At 41.9% G+C, this 26,608-nt stretch overlaps 1 protein-coding gene across 8 annotated transcripts in view; it reads right to left on the minus strand.

Annotated features, from left to right (window-relative positions):
- Positions 1-788: 788 nt before the first annotated feature.
- phldb2b (pleckstrin homology-like domain, family B, member 2b) overlaps positions 789-26,608 on the minus strand; it is a 37,807-nt gene continuing 11,987 nt past the window's right edge. For 2 of the 8 annotated variants that reach the window (XM_063483896.1, XM_063483902.1), the window contains 20 exons: positions 21,933-22,052; positions 19,683-19,867; positions 18,097-19,350; positions 15,242-15,619; positions 14,329-14,490; positions 14,054-14,191; positions 12,802-12,930; positions 11,407-11,562; positions 11,054-11,164; positions 10,890-10,964; positions 10,729-10,794; positions 10,199-10,351; positions 9,060-9,203; positions 8,326-8,425; positions 6,977-7,127; positions 3,780-3,870; positions 3,428-3,574; positions 2,714-2,933; positions 2,481-2,566; positions 789-2,396 (listed from right to left, as the gene is read on the minus strand). In XM_063483896.1, coding sequence (XP_063339966.1) covers positions 2,256-2,396; positions 2,481-2,566; positions 2,714-2,933; positions 3,428-3,574; positions 3,780-3,870; positions 6,977-7,127; positions 8,326-8,425; positions 9,060-9,203; positions 10,199-10,351; positions 10,729-10,794; positions 10,890-10,964; positions 11,054-11,164; positions 11,407-11,562; positions 12,802-12,930; positions 14,054-14,191; positions 14,329-14,490; positions 15,242-15,619; positions 18,097-19,350; positions 19,683-19,867; positions 21,933-22,052 — 4,007 coding nt within the window. In that variant the 3' untranslated portion in view covers positions 789-2,255. Of the gene's footprint in view, positions 2,397-2,480; positions 2,567-2,713; positions 2,934-3,427; positions 3,575-3,779; positions 3,871-6,976; positions 7,128-8,325; positions 8,426-9,059; positions 9,204-10,198; positions 10,352-10,728; positions 10,795-10,889; positions 10,965-11,053; positions 11,165-11,406; positions 11,563-12,801; positions 12,931-14,053; positions 14,192-14,328; positions 14,491-15,241; positions 15,620-18,096; positions 19,351-19,682; positions 19,868-21,932; positions 22,053-25,305; positions 25,364-25,806; positions 25,948-26,608 lie in introns of those variants that run through there. The other 6 variants (XM_063483901.1, XM_063483903.1, XM_063483897.1 and 3 more) reach the window with 6 other exon arrangements.

Below are 26,608 nucleotides of genomic sequence, written 5' to 3' on the forward strand. Positions count from 1 at the left end.
TTTATCGGCAGCTGAGAGGAAGAGGTTGGATAAACTCATCAGGAAGGCCAGCTCTGTTCTGGGATGCACCCTGGACCCAGTGCAGGTGGTGGGAGACAGAAGGACTCTGGCCAAAATAACATCTCTGATGGACAGAGTCTCATACCCCATGCATGTAAATGTTGCTGAACTGCAGAGCTCCTTCAGTGGCAGACTGCTGCATCCTAGATGCATGAAGGAGCGTTTCCGCAGGTCCTTCCTCCCTACAGCTGTCAGACTGTACAATCAGAACTGCTCCCAACAAACATAATGTTTACATCAGCACTGTAACTGCAATAAGTTAACCAACCGATTCGCACTACAACCTGGTTTGCCTCTTACTTGTAGTTATTTTTATTTAATTTAATAACTGTACAATACTCTGTATATAGTAACCATTGTCCTTAATGTAAATATTTAAGAAAAAATTGTGTATGTTTCTGTTCTGTGTCCTGTTTGTTTGTATATGTGTCTTTTTGGCTGCTGTTACAACCAAATTTCCCCTTGTGGGACAATTAAAGGATTATTCTATTCTAAAATATTTATTATTAATATTGTGTCAGGTGGATTAGGGGAGTGTGCTTTACTTAGTAAGGCCTTGTATCTATGAACTGGAACAGATTTACTGAGCTTAGTTTAGGCTGGTGGAGTAAGGTGGGTGCATCCCTGATTCTGGGCTGGCTGTGTGGATTTCACCTGTCTGTACTGTAACTGTAACATAGGACAAATGAGAGTGCAGACACACACAGGTAATAATACATTTTAGCTGAATGATTTATTTATTATATATTCTTTTTTATTATTCATATGAAAATACAAAATTAAGATACATGCAATGGTACTGGCATAAATACAGTAAAATCAACATAAAAATCAATTATATAAAAATACTGGATGAATTAAAACACATGAAAGCTTCCTCTGTGACAACTCCATTAGTTTGGTAAAAATATGCTTAGCACGTCATGTCGAAACAGACAATATTCCACTTAAAAGATATTTCAAAGCAAAGAAACCAAATATACATTGTATCACATATGTATAAAGTTTGGTCAACACACAAAAACACAGGAGGCAAGATTATAATTGCAGTTATCAGCGGACAGAAATATGCTAATGCAGTGTGGAGTATAATACACAAAGCAGCATTAGTGATCATAGTGGAATAGTCATTTAAAAAATAAAACACATTAAATTAGTGGTAATAAATGTAATGTAATGAAATGTAGTGGACTAAAGCAGCAGCACAGTAATCAGTCACTTTAGGACAAATAAATGTGTGTACCATAGATTTCGTCTGCTTGACATCTAACAATAAAACTTCATCCTGCTGAAGTTCTTCCTTACAAAAACCATCCAGGACCTCAATTCCACACTAGCGTACTTTCTCACCACTTTGGCGTTTTGTATGTAGATGCATGTAGTGCTAAAAAAATATAGATAAAATGTGATTAAAAGGCACAAACACACATCTTTAGTTGATAATGGATCATACATGTCATAACCTTTAAGAAATTAGCAGGCAAAATGTACAAATACGTTGGCGTTTATTTAACACGTTACCTATGCTGACACTGTTGTAAACCCGGCATCTGCATCCATTCAGAGAGGGGCTGATTAGTTTGGTTTGTGCGAGTGTGGCTTGGAATATTAGTGTCATTTACCGTGTAAGTATAGCACCTTGGAGCTACACGAAAAGCCCACAGAGCAGGCAATTCATCACATGTGTATATATTCACACATGATCATATGATGCATGCATGCACATCCATGCAGATTTAAGACCTGAGAATGCCCCATGAAATGAAATGAATTCATTAAAAAAAATACCTTTAATAGATTATGAGGCATTTCATAATCTAGAAATGCTTTTTTTCCCTGTTTCTTTGGAAATATTGGAAATATGTATACAGTTTGTATAAGATGTTGAACACTGTAGGGCATAATATAGAGGCCAAAGTCAGCTCTGGTTTAACTAATGCTTCAAACTTACATTTAAAAAAAAATCAGAACAAAAAAACTTTATTCTTCTCTGAAGACAGTTAAACTGTTAAACTGTCCAATATCTGCCCGCAATTTCACATGAGAGCTCTGTAACACAACATGAAGTGTTATCTGTGTAACACAAATGCACACAATCTTCATCCAGGAGGAAAATAAGGAGCTGATACTTATATCTTCAAAACCCACAAAGGACTGCAGCATTAAAAAAACATGAGGCCCGTACATCTGCTTCACTACACCATGAACTGAGTGTATCCCTCAGCGCCTGTGACGATCACATCCATCCAGATCCTCATGGCTTCGGGAGAGGGAGCAACCATGTAGTAGACCCTATCGTGAGTCTTCACGCTGAAGGTCAGGGAGGGGTTTGGGCTCTGAAGGAGGGAGAGAGAATGAATGGGGAATGAAGAAGAAAGAGTTATGATGCACTTTTTGTATCAGTGTTGGAGAATGCATACCTTGTGTGCATTCTTCAAGTGATCGTAGTATACTTCTTCAATAGCTTGGAAGTAAATGACTCCTTTCAACTTGACTTCGTGCTTGTCTGGAGAGAACATAAGAGTACATGCCAAACTATAAGAAATACAAAACTTTAACATTCATGTATGTGATTCTATCTACACACACAGGTTTTTTAATTGTTTTAAATCAGACTTTGCTGTGTGTGGTTGCAAGTGTGCGCTGTCCTTACCTGCGTAGTAGGATAGTGTGCGTCTGTTGCGGTCAAAGACGAACCAGCGTTTCTTCCACGTTTTGATTTTGCCTCCCATCTTGACCAAGTAGCCTCGGCAGGTCTTTTCAGAGATGGACAGGTGGAAGCACGTGTCTAGGCTGTGGCCCGCCGACTCAATGTGAGCCCGCAAGTCAAAATCGTCCTTCCTCACAGGCAGATATCGAGTAAGAGGCCGGGACTTGAGGGAGAGGAATCATTTGAGAGTGTAATGACAAAGATGTATTTACAATTTCTTATGAATTCTTTTGTTTTTACAAAATTCCTATAAAACACAAAGATTTACAGAAAGTCATACATTAGGAAACATCAGAGTATGGGACTCTTTGTTCTGCTGCCAACATTTGATGGTCCAAGAAAAAGAACTAAAGATGATAGATGAAACTTACTATGAGAACTGTCAACACAGACATGATTAAAACCATGCAGAAGGAGGTGCTGTAAGTATGTCTGAAATGTATAAAAGTAAGCTACAGAAACAAGACAGAGTGCACTGTCAAAAGAAGGTAAAAGGTTAGCTCCCTCAAAGTTCACAAGTATGTTTTGGATAAAGAACCTCTATTATCCACAGCTCTTCCCAGATGTGAGTCTACAGTTATCAATAATCAAGCTGCACACACTGACGCATGAGCCCGCTCATGGCAAACGTGTGCTTCACTTCATTTTCTGTCTTACCTGCGCCCTCTGCTTTTCTCGAAGCTTCACCTCGCGGTCGATCAGTTTCTGGCGTCTGTTGGTCTCCTCTTGTAACCTTTTCTCCAGCTCCTCTCGTCTCCTCCTCTCCTCTTCCAAGGCCTGCTTTCGAATTTCCATTTCCCGCTCCTTCAGATGCAGCCACAGTTTATTTAATGACACACACATAAAAAACACAACAATTTTGCAGTTTGGGCAAATGAAGTAGCACCTCTATCTTTTAAGGTTTGGAATTATTAGAAAGATACTCAACTGATCTGCATATTGGCTTTAACGCTACATATCTCTCTAACATTAAATAAAATGTGAAAATATGAATAAATCAAATAGTGACCTTGTGTTCGAGGAGGCGGTTCTTCTCGGCCTGCGCCTCTCTCAGCAGGCGCTCCATCTCCTCCAGCTTGGCTACATTTGACGTACTGGCACTACAGCACAAAAAGCACATACAGCAATCATTAAAGAAAACAATGTATCCTTTGCTTTACATCAAACACTTATAGAAAAACAAACAAAAAAACACACTTTGGGATTTTCCAAAAATGCAAGGGAGTAGCTCGCGAGTTAATAAAAAAAAAAAACAGTGGGAAAAGTGGGACATGAGAAAATCAATGAATTTGGACTTTTCTTTGAAATTTGATGAATAGGGCTCCAACTATTGATATTGTTTTAGTACTCGAGTTAATCAAGTAATCGGATTAGAAATACTTTTGTCTTATCACCGAGCAATAGTAAGTCAGTGAAGAGGAGCGAGCATGTCAGCATAAAAGTGACATTCTGATGGTACAACTGTTAATAATTAATAATAACAATTAATGCTAGTAATGATTCAGTGTGCAACTTAGCAGTTTTATTTTTTATATTTTTAAATATTATATACAATACCATTTAATAAATAAAACACTTTATTTATTTTTATATTAATATAAATCTGCAAAATCATGTTACTAAAATCTTCAAATAAATATGGCCTAGTACACCCCGTGCCCACCTTTAGACTCACCCCTGCAGTTAACATTGTGATAAAAAGTGGGACGGCTTTAGTAAGCTGCCTAATTTAAACAGTTCATCTACATCTTCTATTGCAGCTTTATTTGTAGTCTCTAGCGTGGGTGAAACGCTCACATTTTCATGGTGACAACTGAGCCCTAAAGAGTTGTGGATTAAACAAAACATCAAAGTGAAAAACTTGCATCGAGGATTTTTTCATAAAGGAGTTTTTTGAGTTAGTCGATGAATGGTTGCAGCGTGTGTACATACATGCATGCAACACATGTAGATCTACAGCCAAAAAGAAGAACTCTGTTTAACATTCCAAAGTAAACACTAAATTGTCCTGAGAATACTGATTATTCACTGCTTGTGTGTGTGTGTGTGTGTGTGTGTGTGTGTGTGTGTGTGTGTGTGTGTGTGTGTGTGTGCGTGCGCGCTAAATCAAAGAGGAAATCCATTAAGAAAAGAGGCCGCGTTGCCAAGGCAATCTAACAACCAAACCATCTATATTATCTCTTTAGGTCTTTGAGGCCTTGTCTAATTTAGGGTCTCCCAAACTGCATATGGTCTACACATGACACTCACTCCTGACATCACAGCGAAAGGATCTATGTATGTATTTCTCTGTCACGTCAAGCAGTAATTCTTTTTCTCACACTAATTTTCTTGCCAAGTCTATTTACTCTCACAAATGCACTTCTGGTACTACCGCCGTGCTGACTTACATTCATTTTATGAAACGTTACCCAAGCCTTGAACATAACTTGCTTTACCCTAACCTTAAACCAAGTCTGAGCACTACATTTTAAATATTTCTGTTATTGGAATTTGCCTTTTTATACTCAGGGGATGGCCAATTCCCAAAATATGACCGTGTAACCAGATTTAAGCAACATAAGCAATGTACACACACACACACACACACACACACACACACACACACACACACACACACATGTCTGGTTTGCTATCCTCGTGGGGACATCCCATTGACATAATGCTTTCCCTAGCCCCTTACCCTAACCCTAACCATTAAAAATGAATGCCTAACCCTAACCCTTACCCTAAACCTAACCATAACCTAATTGTAACCCTGACAGTAAAACCACATTTTGAGTGTGAAAATTGCTTTCAACCCCGAGGGGACCTGGATTTTGGTCCCCACGGTGCAGAAAGTCCCCACCAGGATAGTAAAAGTCAGATTTTGGTCCCCACCAGGATAGTACGAACCCGTACACACACACACACACACACACACACACACACACACACACACACACACACACACACACACACACACACACAGCTTCTTATCTGGATCCAGGAGGAAATGAATACCCGGTGTTGATGTCACAACAGTGCTAAGAAGAATGGTGCACATCAGACTGAACTATAAACAAATCAGGAAGCGAGACAGGGTGGAGAAATGTGGAGCAGCCCGAGTGCAGAGAGGACAAAAAAGGAACGGGAGGGAGGGCATGAAAAAAACAACAACAAAAAAACCAGAACATTTGCAAAAGGGAAAAAAAACCCTTTTTTTTTTCCCACTCCCTGCTATTTTTTCATTGTCTTTTTCATCAGTTTCCAGATGCTTTTTCTCAACGAAACACCAGCAAAGAATCCAAAAACAGTAACAAGTCGAATCATTTTGAAAGAAATTAGAGCGCTTGTTACTATTAAATGAAAAAGTACTTAATTATGAATGAATATCAACATATCACCAAAGTCAAATATGAATTAAACAGTACCACCGATGGCATTTTTCTTACCTCAATCGACGAGAGGTAACTGCACTCATTTTCAATATACACCCGTGCAGTTCCAAATGTATTTATTCGAGTTCTGGACTACTTGGGAAAAAAATTGTTCTAACACTTCTATCTCCCGAAACAGAACTCATCACTGCAAATTAACAAAAAAAATCCAGCTCTGGCATAAAACTGATCCACATTCCCCAACGTGACTTCCAGTGCAATATAACCTCATGCAGCCTAATCTGAGCCAAAGCACAGTGAGAATAAAAACGCGCAAAACAGAGATGTAACTCTGCAAATGGTTTAAAATCTGCTTGAACAAGACCATACCATTCAGAGAAACAAGAGGAGGGGAGACAAAAGATGTAAAAAGGACTGAGGGAAAGCAGGCACACATGGTTTTACTCCAGTCGGGGGGCTGAACCCCTAAATGGACCTCCACACTCATGCTGGTTTGCTCAGTTAATCTGAACCTGAGGGGGCTGACTGGAAAGGCACCCGCGCACACACCCCTTTATGTTTTCTGTCTTCCGTAAGCTGATCCCTACAACTCTAATCAACAGAGTCCTCCCCCCTTAACTCATGCTACAACGCTCAGTTCTACACATCCTATTCTCCAAGGAGGGAACATGAAAGGCAGGAAACTCTTTTTTTATTTAATTTTTTGCTAGCAAGCCCTCCCCACTTCATCCAACTTTCTGTCCCATTTCAACTCATTCTAAAGACGTCTTTAACAGTTATTTTCACCAGCGCATACACACTGCTGACAGGCCTTTGTGTCACTTACCTGGAGACGTTGTCAGGTGAGCAAGCAGAGATGCTGGTTTCAATAGAATCACTACTATCCACACTCATTGTGTCAAAGGCCTGGTTTTCACGGTACCCAAAGGCATCGAGGTAGACGTTGGTCTGAGAAGCAGCTCGGGAGCTCGGCTGACCTGGATACACACAAACGCAATGAAGATGAAAAAGGATGAATTCTCCAGTAGCAACCAAGGTTACTTACTCCTCCTGCCCACGCATCAACCCGAGTCTTCTACCTGTCGGTGTAACTTCTTCTGGGACAGACTGCCCAGATGGGTTCAAATTTTGATTACAATGCCCCGCCACCGTTACACTGTGTACTCACACGTCCCAGGAAAAAATATATCCAGGCCTTAATGCTACGATTAGGTGAAACTGCGGCCTAACAGTAAGACACTCAAGCACACAAAATAAATGGAAAAGAAAGAGGAAAAAATATTTTCTGTAAAACAAGCACAGAAACAGGTTTTGAGATTTAAAAATGAATAAAAACAGCAGCCTGAAACTGTCCAAAGACTTCTGGAAAGACAAAAAGATATTCTCAAGAAGCTGACGGATGAATGATGACAGATCTACAGTGCGGACACTTTAAAGAGAGACTAACTAAGCCTCCTGGTACAGGAAGAAACACACACACACACAAAAACTGATACCATCAGCTCTGTTTACTAGACCCACCCATCAGATGAGCCAGATCAAGGGAATAAAGGGGCCAAGGCATCAGATACACGTGCCAGTTCCCAGAAAACAACAACAGTACTCTTACAACATGAGACACACAGTACTTCAAAATGATCCCCCAAAATACTGATTTGTTGTCTGAAGGGCAATGAAAAATGTATTTTATGAAAGACTAAACTACTTATTCTTATGTCTAAGTAGGTGCAAATCTAAATTTAATTTATAATAGCGATGCCTATGCAAAAGGTTGCTATGTAGAGGAGGCATGGTGTCCTTGAGGTGGCATCCTGTATCTTTCTGGGCCAAACAGCAATCATCCACACAGAGTGCAAACGCTTTACACTCTGTGGTGTGTCATATTTTCTTAACAGTGAAGACGTTACAACAGCTCATGTAAATCCCCACGAAGTGATGGAACGCTCACATTCCTCCACTATCTCCACTGACAGATAAGCAAATGTGGAATTTATCAAAACACAATGAGGTGCACACCCACAAACAAAGCCTCTTGCTGGGATATTGTCTCCATATAAGGTGCATTTTCAAATCCCAGCTCAGCGATTAATGTGGTTTTGTGTGTTTGTGCGATACATGAGAAAAAAAAAAGAGTAAGATCAAGTGAAGTTAAGTGTATTTGTGTGTGTGTTTTACCTTTATGCAGACGTCGAGATTCACTTTCCTTATTGGATAAACTGAGGATTCTTGGAAGAATACTCCCACAACTTGTACTCTGTACCAGAGGCTGATGGGACTATAAAGAATCAAGAAGACGGAGAAGAAATGGGTGCTTCATATTCTATTTATAATAAACACTATAAGTCAAAGACCAAGTGGTGAGGCCGAAAAGTGATACACAGACCAAATTTGACGTTTAGTGGTAAATTTGTAAACCAATCATTTCCAACATAGTTTTCGTAAAAAAAACCTTTGTTTTCTGACGAGAGCGAGACGATAACTAAACAAAAACTAATGCACAAGGACAAAAACTATGATGAAACATACTGACACATTTGTCAATGAATAAAATGAGATCCAATCAGAACTAATTAAGCTGCGCAGAAAGGCGGGACGAGTTTGGAAGTGATCCAGTCAATTGTGCAGTGAGGTTAGACATGCACATCACGAATAGCTCCCATGCTCCCGATTTCTCATGAAAACGTGACAAAATGTCAGCACTTTGGAGGAAGAGAAGAGCAGACATATGAACACATCTCGCATTTGATGTCAAGGAAAACAAGATGCTCTGTGAACTCCAATCTGTAAAAACACCACAAACCTTCACACTAAATCAACTTTAGATTTAATCTAATATAATCTAATCATATTTAGTCGGAAGTTGCTGTCAATATTTTTTTTTTTAAATACACAATCATCTCTGTTTGTACCTTTGCGGGGAAGCTGCGCCCGAGTGTTGCACACATAAACTGGGGGTTCATGGCGGTCGCGGTTTTCTTCCTAGGTAATGTATCACTTAGATGTGAGCCACTTTCTTTCTCAGACCTCTTCCTCTCCTCCAGCAGACGGAAATGCTGATGAGACACACACACACACAGAAAACATGAACACAATTACCGACTCAACTTCATTTAAAAATGACAATTATTCATTTCACTTTCAGTCATATATCAATCTCCCCATATTTTAAGTGTAATCCAAAGTCTTCGTGTGCAGGATTTAAAATGTCTTACTCTGGCGCCATCTGCTGGTAGAATCAATAAGTCACAGAGGCAGAAATGCATTCTCCCTTTTCTTAACCCACATTCCATAATTTTACTCTTTAGACAGACTGATCTAGTTTCAATGTAATATGCTTGTGATATAAAAATAAAACACAGATGTTCTCACAGAGAGAACACACACACACAGTCGTGTTTTCATATGTTTGTGGGGACATCTAATTGACATGATCTTTCCCCTAGCCGCTTACCCTAACCCTAACCATCGAAAATGAATGCCTAACCTTAACCCTTAGCCTAAACTCAACCATAACCAAATTGTAACCCTGACACTAAAACCACATTTTGAGTCTCAAAAATGCCTTCAAACTTGTGAGTACGGCCATTTTGTCCCCGTAATGGCTGGGAGTCCCCACAAGTATAATAGCATGCCAATTTTTGGTCCCCACAAAGATATGTAAACATGGTATACATATGCACACACACATATTACCTGCCTGTGTTGCTGATGGCGCTTTTTGACAGGAAGGGGAGGTGGGGGGGAGTCAGGGAGAGGAGAAGGGTCTCGATATGTCACCATGTTCTCTGGCCAGTGCACAGAGGGCGTTTTTGGGAGGGGGCGGGGATTTAGACGGGAGGAAGAAGAAGGAGAGGAGGAAGAGGAATGACAGTCGGCAGGTGAGGAAGAAGGACAGAGCTTCGGAAAAAGAAAGGAACATTGTCAGAAAGCTGAAATGAGCGCAGAAACAGGAAGACAAGCTGGGGGAGAGAACCAGCCGCAAACTTTGCACCATCCGCCTCGGCGTACTTATCTACACACGATAAACCTGTCACACCACTACACACACCTCATCCTCCGCTGGTTTGGGGGTGTCCTCATCAGGGGAAAGGGTTGCCTCGGGCTCAGGAGAGGCTTTGGTCAGAGTGGGGGCAGGAGCAGGTTTAGGGTCTTGCCCAAGCTGTGAGTAAAGCTCATTGATTTCACTGACTGTGACATAGCCCTGCAAGGTGTCATGTGGAGAGAGAAGGGGTGAGGCATAGCGGGAAGTGAGTTAGCCGTGGAAATTAGTTGTTAGAACAATGCAAAAATTTAGTGGCAATTTCAGAAATAAGTTATTTACACACAACACTGTTAACATGAGACAAAGGACACACTAAAAAGATTATGTCAGCATTAACATACAGTATGTGGACGTAACAAAATCAGCTTCATCTCAAATTTCTGGAACTTCTAGTCCTGCGTTACAAGAGCTAGCAGTTAGAACAAGAGGCTACAGTGGCAAAACAAAGAAGAAGACTGGGAATAAAGAGAAAAAATGGAAACCGAAAATAAAGTGGAACACAAAAAGGTAAATATTAGCTCAGGAGGGCAAAGTACCTCTGCGTTCTTGAGAAAAATTGAGGAAAGGAGGGAGCGACACACATCAGCCAAGGAGGCTGAATCCTAGCAAGCGGAAAAGGAAATCATAGCCATTAAAATCAGGATATCGCCCGTTCCAGGACTCGTAAGTAACCACAGCAGCCGCCAATCACACCTACCTCTCTCAGGGTGAAACTCCGTCCACCGGTGAGGTCAGGGTATTTTCTTTCCAGCACAGCCAGGCTTTCTTTCTCCTGGCAGACGGATACAGACACAAAAATGAACTTTTCCCTTCATTAATACAGAGCACAGCACGCACATGCAAACATAAAATCTGCCATACTCTCTGCAGCATGGACTCAAGGTTGCTCCTCTCCTTCAAGAAGCTCTCCTTCTCTCGTTGAGCCTGCTGCGTAATCTGCACCGCCTGCTTCTTCAGAGTTAACAGACGCTCCTGTGAGAGGGAGAGTGGAACAAACTTATCAAGCGCCTCTAGCCTACGTAGAAAGTATGAATCAAACATTCCTGCTAACGCTGCAAATCTAAACAAATTTACATTTAAAGAGCAAATTCAGCTTCAAACAGCAGATTAAACAGGCTGGATTTTTAAATCAATTTTAGACATAACAGCCTTGTGAGAGACGACAGTTTTGCCCAAGTTTGACTTCGAAGAACAACTGAGAAGAGAGCTGATACCTTGCGGGTGACGGTGCTGCGTTGGTAGTCTGCAATCTCCCGAAGAAGCTGCTGGGTGTGGGTCTCCTTCTCCTCGTCCTGCCTGCTTTCTCTCTCGAGTTGCTGAAACTCCAGGTCCTCAAAACGCTTTGTCTCTGCCTCAAGCACTTCGCAGTCCTGATACACACAATGAAATAGATAATACAAGTGTACACTACTGCTCACAATTTTTTCAGTGGCCACTGGGAGTAAGTGTATGATTTCTGAAGTCAAAGCAGCACAGTACCCTGGGCAGTACAGCTTAAATCTGCTTGATATAGACCGCTGTGGCGGGCTTTAATTATCTGAAGATCTAGGGCTGGTACCCTAGGATCACATGACCAAGCAGTCAGTCTTCCTTTGCTACTGATGTTTTAATTCTTTTTTATTTATTTTTTGAGTACAGCAATGTACTGTAGCACATCCTGCAGTCTGTCATTGCCCTAATAATGACCTGAAAGTAACACAGGCATAATAGGTGGTAATCTGCATAAATGTAGGAATATGGGTTGTCTTTCATGGCTAAACTTACTTCCAAAGCTGATGCTGCGCTCTCCTAAACCCTTTCACTAAACTTGAACTTCGGAAATTGCAATAAAAAACTAGAAAAACTCCACTAATCCAAAACTTTGCATGCTTTTGTAGCCCCCACATTAGAGAAAGAACATCAAGTATACGTGCAAGTGTCCATAAAAGAAACCTTCTCACATAAAAACCCGCATCTAATAATATTAGCAAAAAAATGCCAACATACTCAAATACGACAAATAATCGTTTATCAAATACGTCTCATTCCATAACATACGTAGACACGGGTGCAAACCAGACTGTGAAATCTCTAATGTGTGTGTCATCAACACTAAACATGCAACAACACATCACTACCGTTTGGCTAAACATGCAGCATGACACACACCATAAGCATTCGCCCCAAAGTGAAGATTATTTAAATGTGCCGCCTCTTTGATAAGCCGTTTCAAAGAACAGTCGCTCATCAAACACAAAAGGTGAAGCCTTTAGACATTACACCCGACTGTCAGAGTGAGTCTGTAAGAACCAAACAGGTACCAAAGCCTGACACTTTAGAGATGATATAAAATATAAAGATAAAGAGGGAATGATTGAGAATGAACGTTAGCTCTGAAAGTGTGCCATGCTCACATGCAAGTAAGCAAACATTATATAAACGAGTCTGTCATGTGAACAAATGTTTAGAGTCAGTGCTAGTATTTACCGATACAGCTGTCCGATTTCCCATTTATGTTGAATATTTTCTCCAATATGCATGATTTCCATTGGCTCTTCCACTATATTTTTCTAAATATATGTATGTGCGTGTATTTGTGTGCATATGTGTGTGTGTTTGTGTGTACTGACCCTGGCTAGCTGCTCCTGCAGGGGCTCCTTGGTGGCCTCAGGACAGCTGTCCAGCTGGGAGCGCTGCTCACACACAATCTGAGCCAACCTTTCTACTCTGCCCTTTTCTGCCTGCAGCAGCTTGCACGCCTGGCAGGCAAACGTACGTACACACAGATGCACACACGCATTCCCACACGAGGACGTACACCATGTACACGTTTGTTTATGTGTACATATAGACACAAAAAGACGAAGACACACACATACACACACACACACAAAGGACAGAGAGGATGGCAGAGTTAGTGGGGATTGGGGAGCAAAAGTTAGTTACTACAGCGACCAGGTCAGTACGGATAGCCTAGTGGGTGGGGAGGGAGGGAAAGCTGGAGGGAGCGCAATGGAAAACTGATTAATGATGTTATGAGACTTCACTTCTGCCATTTTATTTGTTTTTTTATGAATGCAAATGATCGAAATGATTAAGTAAGAAGAGAGAACGGGCATGTATGGAATGGCGCAGCAGAGGTTAACTATCACACTGATGGCCCTTTCTATAAAATACACAAAACACACATTCTCCTAGAATCTGTGCAAGCACTCAACTTCATCTGCTCTTCAACCACAGTTTTTAACACTCGAGGCTACACGCATCTACCCAATCGCTCGCTTTTCTTTCCCTAACTTGAAGATTTACCTTCCGCTGGCAGATGCCGGTGCATGGAAATTTCAGAGTGAGTCCAGGACTCAGTCGAACACAGGCCAAACCAAAGCACGCGCACACACGGATACACACCAGAAATACCGTCCATTTATCCGCTTACACCTCCCACTCTGTCAATAATATCATATGGTGTCATAAATGTAGAAAAAATATAGGCACACTTGCTTCCCTACACTTGCCAAACAGGATCACTTGATGACCGCTACTCCTCGGACAGTCTTAGCAGATATATATTTGGACCAGAGAGAGCATGAGAAGGATTAACACCTACCGCCTGAGTCTCTCAGTTGCCTATGTATTTTTAATGCCATTCAATGCATGTTGCTAGTAAAAATATAGGCTGTATGAGTGAATGAAGATGGCTTTTCAAACACCTAAAAGAATTTTTCCATATGTTAATGTGTATTTCTCCCCCTTTGGATGACCATATGTATTCAAAGGCAAAGTTAAGCATATTCAAAGGGACCTCTAACTTTTAACCCAGCTGGGTTAAAGATGATAAAGAGGTCTGTAAGCATACCATTCTGAGTGTATCAACTTGAATACCTTTTCTTTTTCCTGCTGGGATTGGGTCTCTAGGTCAGCCATCTTGTTGTGAAGCGCTTCTAAAGCATCTTTTTCGTGTTGAAGAGCTGCTATCTCGGACTCCTGCTCAGCTTCAACTAAAGCTCGCTCAACCTCGACCTTTAAAAAAAAAAAAACATACTCAGTTTTAAACCACTACTTTATATCTGTGCTTTCATCAAAACATTTTCATTCATCTTCTATTAATCTTGACAATAACTCAATCAATAAAGTAAATATCATCATCTTCTACGTACCTCTTGGGCAGATTCCTCAATTTGATTGTCCAGCTCTTTGATCTTTTGTTCAAGCTCCTCCATGTTGTTCAGGACCTGGATTCTCTCCTCTTCCACGCGCCTCACTTCCTCCTCTGAAGGGATCGTGTCCTGTCCACGATGGCGAGCTGCATCCTCTAGAGCCTGGTAACATCATCATCAATGTAGTCGCTGATTTAACTCCTGCTAACATGCACTTACATTGACATATCTGCGAGACCTGTAATAATAATCACTGATGCCACAAATGGAAAGGAAAGCGTATGGGCTCCATACATACACACAAATACTAGCTGTCAGTTCCAAATGCTAACACTTAGCCTGCTCTAATCTAATAAATGGACTGTAAATATCTCCCATCTGTGCTTGTGTAGGAGGTTTATGTCAATACTTTCTAAGTATTAGGAGGAGGGATCCTTGTCACTGTTATGTTTTCCAGGATGAATGGGGGGCTAAAACACTTCCTGCATAAATCCTCATTAATATTTTAGTAAGATGACCAAGGTCAAAGGTGCACGGAGAAGAAAAAACATACATCTATCATTTTACCAACTCAACAGAGACTAATGTTACAGAATATTCTCTTGCATGAAGTCTTCAGAGTGACTAAAGTCTGTAGACCATCAGGGCATTGCATATTTCACTGTATTTATTTTATACTACCGGAATATTTTTTTTTAACTTATATTTTCTCCTACTTTTTTGAATGAGGGTCAAAAGTTATATGATTCTACTGAACAAACACAGTTCTGTATACTAGTTCATCTTATACACCAAATAACATTTGTTTTTGCTCTTGATAACACCTCAGTGATACTGCACTCACACATGGAGGGCATTTCTGTGTTAGCATAAAGTTCTAACAGTCACAAAATAAGTGTCCTGTGTCTTATACCTCATTTGTCCTATGTGCACGTGGTGAAGGTGTAGGGGCAAAGCTTCGCAGACTGATGGCAGGCGATTCGGCCCTGTTGTCTCGGTGACCGCTGCTACGCCTCCGTCGTACCTGCAGGTCATCATCATAGTAACCGTTCTCCGATCCAGGGGAGGTCGTGTGCCCGTTTCCGACTATTCCACTAACAGCTGAAGAATCGGAAAAGACAGAAGGCGTGTCATCATCTTCGTCGTTCAGCTGCAGCTTCTCAAGCTCCTGGTTGATCTTCTGCAGGTCTGCAACAGCTGAAGTGGAGCTGGTGGCTGCGGCGCCTCCGTCCCTTTCAGCTCGGCCCAGCTCAGAGCAAAGAGACAAGATGGTCTCGAGCCGCTGTCGTTCCTGAGATGATGGCAAACATAAAGGCACACACGTGTATGGGTTATGTGTATGCAGTGTCAAATACTATTTAAGATCACCTTTTTTAATGTTGACATGTTGCTGAAGTTTTACACAAATATAATGCAACCCTATAGTTATTGAGCTTAGTCAAGTTTTAAATAATAGTATTACCTCGGGAAGCATCACAGAAGTCAGTCCTTCTAAAACTTTTCCGTTTAGTCCAAAATAAAGAAAAGTAGCATTTACTTAGTATTCAGCATGACCCTTTCCTGTATGTGGATCTAATTTGGTCTAATATTTGCAGATTTTAGAAGAAACATTTCTTCTCACTGGGAATCCCTGGAGTGAGCACTTCTCCCTGCCAGTGCATAGCTATATGTGGGGCACTACGGAGGCTGCAGAGAGTCAAAAATGCCCTCTTGCAGGTTCAGCAAATAATTCTCTCGATGGTTACGTATATGAGCCACACAGCCAGCCTGTGTTAGTAATATTAGATACGGAGAGGGGGGGATGGACAGAGGCGTGTGTGTGTGAGTGATAGAGAGAAAGAGTGAGCTAATGAGAAGGTGGTCAGCTGTCAACCATGGTCATAAGTGTGCACAAGAACCGGCTATGACTCCAAAGTAGGAATGTGTCTATGAATGTCACCGTGGAAACAAGATGCTTTCCAGGGAATTCTTCACAAGGAGAGAATCGGATCCAGGTGAAATTTGGATTGTGGAAATCATGAAATAGTTAACTGTGTGTTTAGGAAAAGCATGAAACACTCACTTTATAGTGCTTCTTAGTTAAACAGTTATTTCAGAAGCAACCTATAACAAAGCATTAAACACATTTTACCATACGTAATTAGAGTAAGACTTGTTCAGGGACAGAATCTTTACACAAGCACACATACAATTATAACACGTAACATAAACCAGGAGCTGGCACAAAACGTGTCCGTGTCAGTTTGTCACCTTCCGCTATTCTAATGGGCATAAGCTTCTGTGGAGCCTCTATAGTAATCAGCTGTCAACTAGAGCAAGAGACAGAAAGAAGAGAGGACAAAGACACGGACAGATGAGAGGAAAGCTGGAGAAAGAACGAAAATGAAAGACAGGGACAGTGAAAGACGGTGAAAGAAGCGAAAGACAGGAAATGAGCTGGGAAATTTTCGGACAACATGCCTTGCTTTCCAGTTGAAATAAAACTAAAACCTTTTCCGACGGTAACTGTGAATTCATTTTTAAAAGGTTTGCGTGCCTTTAATTAACACAGACATGAATTTCAGCTTTCTTTTTTAGCATTCTCTTGTTTCAGTTCTGCTCCTTTGTTTATCCCGGAAGCTTCAAAGTTATTTACATGCATTACACAAGCTACTCTGCTAAGTGCAGATACATAGGCATATGTAGTCTCTACATGTGGTTTGAACCTTACTAGTGTCTTCACATATGTTGCTGATAATTAAGATATATTTACTATATTTAATCAACCAAATTAATTTTCAGGAAATATAGAATTCTATTTTCTAAAGATACCACTAGGGGGCAGACAAATACAAGACAATAAGGCTAGACTGAAATGCTACAAATGATGCTACATCTCACCTTTAATTATCTGATTAAGGTAGAGATGCACGTGATTATAACTCCCTGTATAATGTGGCTCATCGATGATATTTAACACCAGGGCACGCACTAAAACAGGGAGTCAAAATAGTTTCAACCCAATTAAGTGCAACACAATTCATTCCCCCATCTTCATACTGGCAAAAGAGAAAATCTTCACATCATGAAAGCTCAAAACCACGCTCATAAGAATTTGGAGGCTTGTCAAAAGCCACCATCAAAACTGTTCTTTAAATCAGAGATACTGAGACACTTTAATTGTGAGAACATGGCTGAGAGAAACAGAGAAATAGAAAGAGAGGGATCACGAGATCAGTTGTCATTATATGTTGATAATATGTGTTTATCCACCTGCTACACTATAACTCTGTAATCTTCTTGGATTCTCTTACCCACATCTGACTGATGTGTTCTGTGGCTCCTTAGCACAGCAAACCACACTGGGTGGACCTCCAGATGACTGACATAAACATGAACCTCATATGAACACACATACACACACACACAATCCAAGTACAGGGTTAAGAATAGTGCTGTTAGTATGGGCTAACTGCCATGAGCACCTGTCAAGTGGTGAACCTCACTGTGCGCCTGTGTTAAGCTCCCTGGGAGAGTATGTTTGAGAGAGCAAGGAGCAGGGAAGCATTCCTACACTCGTTCCATGTTTGGTGTCTTTGAATGCGTGCACAAAATGACATTAAACCTTAAACACCCTGCTCTCCTGCCTATATTCAGTCTATCTGAATAAGCTTAGCTGGAGGATGCACTCTATGTTGATAAGTCAAAGAAAAAGCAAATACTAGATGGCACAGTAAAAACAGCAGCTACAATGGTTTAAATACAGAAGCTAAAAGCAATTAAACTCACCAGTCTCTCCACCTCCTGCTCACGGAGTCTCTCCTCTTTTTGGCGTTGGTGGTAGTCTGTCAGTTCTTCCTTCCCACTTAGGGAGCTGATACTCCCCCTTCTTTCCCTGAACCCCCCTGGCGGAGTCACCCCTGCTTTGCCAAATGACTGCCTCCTCTCCCCCAGACCAATTCCAGTTTCCAGGCCGGCCTTCCCAAATGAAGAACTCCTCTCTCTAAGTCCTAGTCCCGGTGCAACGGTGAGTTCAAGGCCCACCCCTGGTTTTTCTTGCTCCGCCACAGACATTTCTGCTCCTGAGCAGGCTTCATTGCTGCTTAGCCGTTCTTGTTCTGGAGGGCTCGAAGCTATAGAGCTGATGGAGCCTATTGAGCTGGTGGAGGTTAGGCTGAGTTTTTTGGCAACACGAGGAGAAGAGGAGCCCCCTGCCCTGGATGGGATTGTTACATCTGGTGGAGTGGATGTGGATGTGGAAGAGATGGAGTGGGAGGTGGAGCAGGAAGAGGTTCTAGGGGAAGAGAGGGAGATCGACACGACACCTTCACCTTGAGCTGTGGTCTGGCCTTTAATCCTGTTTGCAGCTTGCTGACTGGAGTGACTAGACTTGTGGTTGAGGTCAGCGTTTTGGCCGTTGCTGTAATGCTCTTTGCTAAATTTGTAATCCCCAGCAGTATCAGACCGCCGTGGAGGCAGCGTTGACAAAGTTAGCACTCCATTATTATTGTCACGGGGGGACGGGGAGGGACAGAGGCGTGGCAGTGAGCGGCTGTGTCCTCCTGCTGTCATCCCACTCAGCGAACCTGCTGAGTATTTCCTGGTTCGACTAGTGGGTGTCGGCTCCTGGTTCCCCTGGTTCCCATAGGTGCGGCGTCCTAGACGGGGGCTAGAGGGCATGCTGGCAGCGCCCCCAGAAGATGGAATGTGGGATGAGGAACAAGATGGAGGAAGAGAGAGGAGATAGTTCTCACTACTGGCAACAGAAGTGGAAGATCCCCCACCATTCCAGGTGGAGAGTAAAGGAGAGGAGCTCTGACTGTGCAGTCGTCGGCTATCGCTGTTGCTAAAATTGTCCTGACTGCGGCCAACTGAAGAGCGCGAGGCCAAAGAAGAAGAAGGGTCGGAACGTCGCCCGGGGGAAAGAGGGGGAGCAGATTTTAAAGACAAAGAAGGACGATCGGAGCTATAGAAACGCCTTGCCTGTTCCTGATAGGCTGATGAAGATGTGGCAGGACTGGAGACAGGTGTGGTGGGGGGAGACTGGGAGACAGAAAAGAAAAAAATGTATGATTAGAAATATATAAGAATTCAGTTTTCCTGTGGAAGCTATAGACAGAAACAAATGAAGAAATGGAAATACACAAATATGATCATTTTGAGGCTTTATTAGATTCAAGCATTTACACTGTAATATAAATTACAGAAACACTGATATTGATGTATGTGTTGATGAATATGTGCAGCATTGTGTTTGGAGAACACAACGATGTAACAACTGGTTCATGTAATGAGTGAATATCAGTTAGAATCATTCACAACCCCTGTTAAAGTGCTCTATAGAGAGGTAATGTAGGACCTAAAGGATGACCGACCTGTGTCACACTGAAGTAGGAGGGGTTGGCATTCCCGTTGGCTCTCAGGCTGTTTTCAAGGGCAATTTTCTTACGCTGCAGGGTGTCCATCAAGTCCCGAAGCTCAGATGCTGATCGCATGCCCCTAGCACTACTGGTGCCACCCACAACTGCATGGCTATAGTCACTGCTAAACTTCAGGTAGTCTGGATGGGGAGAGAGATTAAATGGAAAAGAAAATGAATCTATAACATGGGAAAGCTAGGTTAAACATAAACATAAGCTATCGAATGACTAGATAGAAAAGTAGATACAGAAAGGGGAAAGAGAAACAGGGAGAACAAATATGGAAATTATGTGTGAAGAGCCAGGTGAAGACAGAGGAAGGAAAGAGGGAGTGGCGAATGAAAATAAAGAGAGCGAGAGCGAGAGAGGGGGAGAGATTTATGTATAGTTAAACCTGCAGCTATTCATAAATGGGACCCTTGGCAGAACAAACTCAAACCAAACAATCCACAACTAACCCTATCCCCGAGAATAGGAAACAATCCTGTCCCACACACACACACACAAACTGCATGCAAATACACACTCACACAAAACCATCCATTAGATCCAAGACAAACAGTTTAACTTGAGTTCAGTTCCTCAGTATAGGATTTTGTAGATGAGATAAACCACAAAATATTCTGGAATACCCTCATGAGGCTCCCCCCGCCCTTCCTTAAGTCTTGTATTTAAAGTAGCTTCAGCAGTGAGGGGGTCTTTTTTTCTCAAAACCTCAGCTGAGTCAATTTTTACTTCCTTCCTGCTGGATTTACAAATAAACTATCATTTGCTTTCAATAGCATAGCTAAGATTGGCAGCAATGCTAAGTATAAGTATGTCTGCCTGATAGCTCCGGTACTATTTTGGTGCAAAATCCCAAAAAGAAAACAGTAAATATCTTCTGAAAAAGGCCAAGCAGGTGAAAACACTTAGGGTAAAGCAATGTGCTCAAACCTTGCCCAGTTTTCAAAATTATCTGTGGCTTTATGTGGAAAAGGAGCTATTACAATGTTCAAGCTTAGACCACCCAGTGTTTAACAACCACATACACCCACGCACACACATATACACTTTCCTGCAACTGTTGCTCTGCCTGTATGTTCCATGTGTAAAAGAAAGCGAGAACCTGGAGCACCTAAAAGTGCATAGACAGATTATAAATGAATATAAGCCTGTGTGAGAAAATGTCAAACCCTTACATGGTGGAGTGAACTGAGGCAGAAGGTGAAAGACATCATAAGATCTAGAAACATGCAGACATGCTCACACACACACACACCCAGGGTGTTTGTGTCCATACATGGGCAGATTTACACCGGAGGGCTGGTGTGCATCAACTCTCTCCTTTCATGATTGTTCTGCTCTAACATATTCAGTTGTGTTTGTGTGGGAGCCCTGTCTTTAGTTGGACGTCTTTAAAATAAGGGTTGGTGACGTTGAAGAATATCTCTGCCCATAATAATAATCTGTCCTAACACACGTGCGTGAAGCTGTGGAAGAAATGAGCACCTTCCTTGTGTCTGCCTGTTTAAAGAGCGGGATTTCCACTGAATACAGCAGCCTCATGCATGCGCGCACACCTCGGGCACTGCTCGATAAATCGCCTAAGAGACAGCAGAGTCCAGATGTATCGCTGTGGCAATGGACAGACACCATATGACCAAAACATTCCAATATGCTTTGAATTTTAGGTTTTGGAATGTGCGTGAAAGTGCATTTGGGAAAGACATATGAGAAGACTGAGAGAAACACCTGCCCCCACCCTAACACTGACTCTTTCCTCCCACCACTTTCAGGCAGCAGCCATGGTTAATGTGATCAGAAGAGTTGAGCTCACATGCATTCTCCACTTTTTTTCCCCTTGCCAGTCAGTTAGATGACATCCAATCTTTGAAATCTGAATTTATTTACATTCTTTATGGTTCAACCAGGTCGTTAAATTGGGTCAGTGTGGTCCTCCAATTGGATGTAACCCGTCTGGAGTGTGACTACCTGTAACTCCATACTGACATAACAGTGAAGTGACTAGTGAGAAGAGCAGCAGATGTTACATCAGCAGCTGGATCTAATGGAGCACTGAAGATGGCAAAGAAGTGAAAAGGTAGTAAAGTGATAATCAAAAAGGCCTACATGTATATTCTGGAATGGCAAAACTAAGACACAGAGGAGACAAACCAAAGAGGGATCAAGCACAGCTTAGGGTCAGCCCCTTGTGTGTTGTACCTGTGTTGTAGGCTAAAGCCGATACAGGACTCTTTTGGGGAAGCATGCTCTTCATTCTGCTGGCTTCCTCAGGATGGTTGAACCGGAACAAATAGGATTTTCCCAGACACAAAGAATAACCTGAAAGGGAAAACACAAACAGACTGCTCAAATTCCTTAGACGAATGATTCAAAATCTACAGGTAACCAGGTAACATGTGAAGCTAGTTGATACAGAATACACCATTACAACATCCACATTACAGCACATATGTGAAGAGGTAAGTCTTAAGTAGAGCTTTAAATTCATAAACATCCTGGTGTTTATTCACAGCTAGGCACACTTGCGCACGCTCACGCACAGCAGACGACTGTGTTTGCCCTGGCCATCAATTAGCCTGAGAGGGCCAGGTATTAAACAAGATCTCAGGGTCACAACCTCTGTAATACACACAGGCAGCCACAGCTGTCCAAATACTTGAGATGGCAACAGAGAGGAAGAGCGGCGCTGACACAGATACAGGAGGTCTTGTGTGGGAAAAACAGAGAAAAAGAATAAAAGAATAAAAACACCGAACTGATGCACTTTTTGAGCCAAGGAGGAAAGAAATGCTGAGGGCCAGTTTTCTTAAATCAACAGGTCAACGCGGGTCTTTCTTCTACTTCCATTGTTGAAAAGCCCTGTTACAGTAAAACCCCCATAACGTTATGTGTAAGAGGCTAAAAAAGCACCTCCTTAATAGCTCCATTTCAGTTACATCAGATTCTTTGGACCTGAAGTCAGACGTAACCACTGAGGCAAGAGGAGGGGGGTGTGGAAAAAGACTGAATGGAAAAAATCCAGATTGTTTTCATCCTCTCGTTTTCTCTCGTTCTCATTTCATTTTTTGTAGCCTTTTCTTTCTAACACTTATGTCAAGTCTCATAAACATCTCAGGCAGAAAAGCTGCATTTATAGCCGAATTCAGCATTACAGTTGAAATGAAAGAGGTCGAGCCAGTCTAGATATTACCTTAGAGCATTTCACAAGCATCCCCCCCCCCCCCCCCCCCCCCCCCCCCAATACACCCAGTTCTCAGCATAGTGGGGAGATCCGATTGCGGCTGTGATGTGAAGTGGGCAACACAGGCACACACACACCCGAAAACAGTGTAAGAAATGTTTAGTCTGCACAGCTGGACTGTGAAGCTCTCAAATCCATACTTATATAAACATGAGCTTGCAGGTTTGGCCACAACCTGTGAGGAAGTGGGATCATGACCGATAAAAGATGTAGGGCCTCCGTGAAGAGATTGAGGGCAACACACACACACAGACAAACGTCACTGTGTCAGCGAGTATGAGTAAGAGCTAATAATAAGCGCTTCTCCTTGCCAGACGTGAGTAAAGGTGTAAATCTTCAAAACGTCTATCTATCTGTGTGTGTTGGAACATGCCTTGTAACAGGGTCTGCCTAATGAATCCCAGTACCTCTCAGTATTTAGCGTAATGGCAAACACAGACATGGGCTCACAAACAAACACACGTACACACAGCAGTCAGTGCTTGTAAAAATCTAATTTCCTACCCTCAATAGCCACTTTTAAAGTGTATGGTAACGTGTGACGTCTTGATTTGTTAACAGGCCCCGACCCTCCCGTCTTTCTAATTTCCTCTCATGTCCTTAGCTAGCAAGTAACTCTTAATTATTCTCTCCTCATTTCGACCCCCAGCATAAACAAATAGCTATGAAGATATGAGTCTACGCAACAAAGGCAAACAAACTCCATGTGGAAAAAAAAATCACATCTAAATTCATCTTTGATTCAAGTCTGCTGTCTTTAATAACTTCGGTGGGGGGGTGCACTATCGACAGAGACACCATCCACAACAAAAACTGCTCTAATCTCATTCACGTGTTCACTTGTTTACCAGCAAATTAAGTTTGCCCCCCCCCCTTTCCCCCAATGCATGCACTCTTCCCCGCGCACACACATATGAGCAGACCCTTTCCAACAACAACAAAAGCTGAAATTAGCCTGTATATACATTTATGGGATAATTTAAAGTTTGCAATCTACAAAGTCAGACCTCAGAGTCTTTGAGGACGCAGATGGAGCCTGAGCTGTACGCCTGGAGCCAATTTCTGTCTCCATGTAGATCTGCGCTCTCTCGCCACAATGTTATGGGAGGAGAAACTTAAATCTGCTTCTCTGTTTGGTTAACATCAGAGACGGAATTGCCAATTTGAGACCATTAGGCTACAAGGAAAAATAAACCAATTTCAAAGGTGCAAACACATGCCCGGATGAAACCCAGCTACCTGCTACTTGATCAGGTGTGACATCCATGGCAATCATACCCGACAATGGTGATGCAAGGTCAACTAAAACTATCCCCAAATTTGAAAGATATTAGAAAAATGCTATCTTGGTTATGATCCCTAGATTATGCACGGTGTTGACATTAAATCTCAGACTGAATGTATTCACTCATGAAATGAATACACACACAAACAGGTCCCAGTGGGAGAGGAAATTGTCCTCAAAACCACAAATTAACCCTCTCCCAGGCACAAGGGCATAGTGGTAACACCATGAAAAGACAGACTGGTGTTTCTCAGGAGAGTCAGAGCAGATTAGTCATTCCATCTCTCACATGCTCACACTCACGGGCCTAATTTGTCTCCTCACAAACTCTGGATTGTCTTCTGTCTGCTCTATCTCAAATCTTATCAACAAATAATCAACTTCCCTCAAGCAAAGGATGCAGACCTGTGAATAACCTCTTAACAACCCTCTAATTAACTGTATTTCTCACCAAGTATTTAAAGAAAAGAATAAAGTGAACAAAAAAAAAGGATACGTTTCATCCATTTTACGGTGTAAAACTGGAAAAAGACAAATCCAAATGTTCTGTGGGTGGGCAGGCATGAGAAAGATTTGTGAGGATAATAACATCCGTGACAAAGAGGGAGGTTTTATTTTCAGGTGTCAGGTATCCTGACCACTGAGTCTGCCTTTCTAACCATGAACTACATTACATCTGCACTGGCACATGCGCGTGAACTCACCAGCTAACTTATAACCACGAGACAGGCACACAAAGTTCATTTACATTAAAAAGGTGCAGACAAAACGCTGTGATGGAACACTGCCAGAATCTGGCTAAAAATAAGAAAACAAACCACCAAGTGAGCAACACGGGTGAATCACACCTCTAACCTGCTGTAATAATGATGCACGTGATTTACTGACCCGTGCAATAATTACAGTGTTTCGCCATTTCCAGCAAGCAACAAGCAAAGATCAGCACATCAGGTAACAGTTCAGTAACAGTGTGAATACGATTGACCTTTAGACTAAAAAAATCAAATTGAATTGAATCATTTTAACCAATCGGAAGGACTTTTTACCTTTATATCAGCTGCTGAGCAAATGCTGTTTATCCTGGCTGGTACAAGTGCTCACTAGTGTGCTTTCTGTAAATAAGCCAGTACACAGATCGATTGATGATAACTTTAACGCCGGGATCACTGGTCATTCAGTCCAAAGAGCATGCTGCATATGCATCAGAGTAAGCAGGTATTTCCCTTAGCACATACATAAACAAACAGATGCCCAAGCAGTATGATGATATTATAAGTGAAAGTGGAATATAAGCTATGAATTGCATTTCTCATCCTCACATTAAATAGGCTAGATATACAGAGAAACAGCCTACGTCATAGTTTAAAGCTCGACGTGTGTTTTTCATTCTAAAATATTTCCCAACTCTTACGACAGTTTCTGAAACATTGTGTAACACAAAGTGCTTCAGATGGATAAAGTTCAGTAAAGCAGAGGTTTGCCAACACAAAGGCTGAGTAAATTACAACGTTACTTTGCTACTAAAGCAAATAAAATCCGTTACAAACCTTTTCGAGAAAATTTGTTTTCCTTCAGCGTCTTATCATGACAAGAACTATAAGAACTTCTCCCTCACGGGCAAAACAGATACAGACAGATTATATATCAGCACCACTGTCCGCCTCTGTGCTGCCTCCCTCCTCCGTGATGTTCCGCCTCCTCTTGACTCCGTGTGGAAGAAAGTTGGTTCACAGATTTACCATCCACTAGAGCCCGGGACTGTACCAAATGTCGGTAAAAAGGGGGAGGAGGAGGAGGACAGGTCAATAAATAACCACAGGGAATAAGTTATAACACGGTAAATATAACGAGTGATGGCTTCTTACACCGAAGTGACACTGTAAAGAGCAAACTGATGAGTGCACGTGACTAAAGACCAGCTTTAATGTAACAGCATTACCCGCCACGACCCCTGTGTGTAGTCGGTTAGTTCAAAGACAGTTCGGCAATGAGGTATTTGGTAGACACCCCCCTCCACCCCCACCTCTAAAGCTTTCTTTGTCTACCTACCTCTTCAACAGCTCTTTGCTATGAAAAACACTCAGCTGGTTTATCCTTAAAGCAGGTATAGTGTGTAGAGTCGGACTTACTGAGTCTAAAATGAAGAAGTGACTGCTTAGACTTTATGATAAAACAGCATAGAAACGGTATGCAGTAGGCAAGTGGAAGGTATTGACTGAGAAAGATAACGCCAAAAAGTAAATAAGAAAAAAATAAAATAAGAGGGAGGACTGTGCCTTCCTGTCTGGGTTAAAGGTTGTTCGTCTGTTTTGCTTAGATGCTTCATTTGCAAGCATTTCTACCATGACA

Source organism: Pelmatolapia mariae, linkage group LG9, assembly GCF_036321145.2.
Source record: "Pelmatolapia mariae isolate MD_Pm_ZW linkage group LG9, Pm_UMD_F_2, whole genome shotgun sequence".
NCBI classification, from domain to species: Eukaryota; Metazoa; Chordata; class Actinopteri; order Cichliformes; family Cichlidae; genus Pelmatolapia; species Pelmatolapia mariae.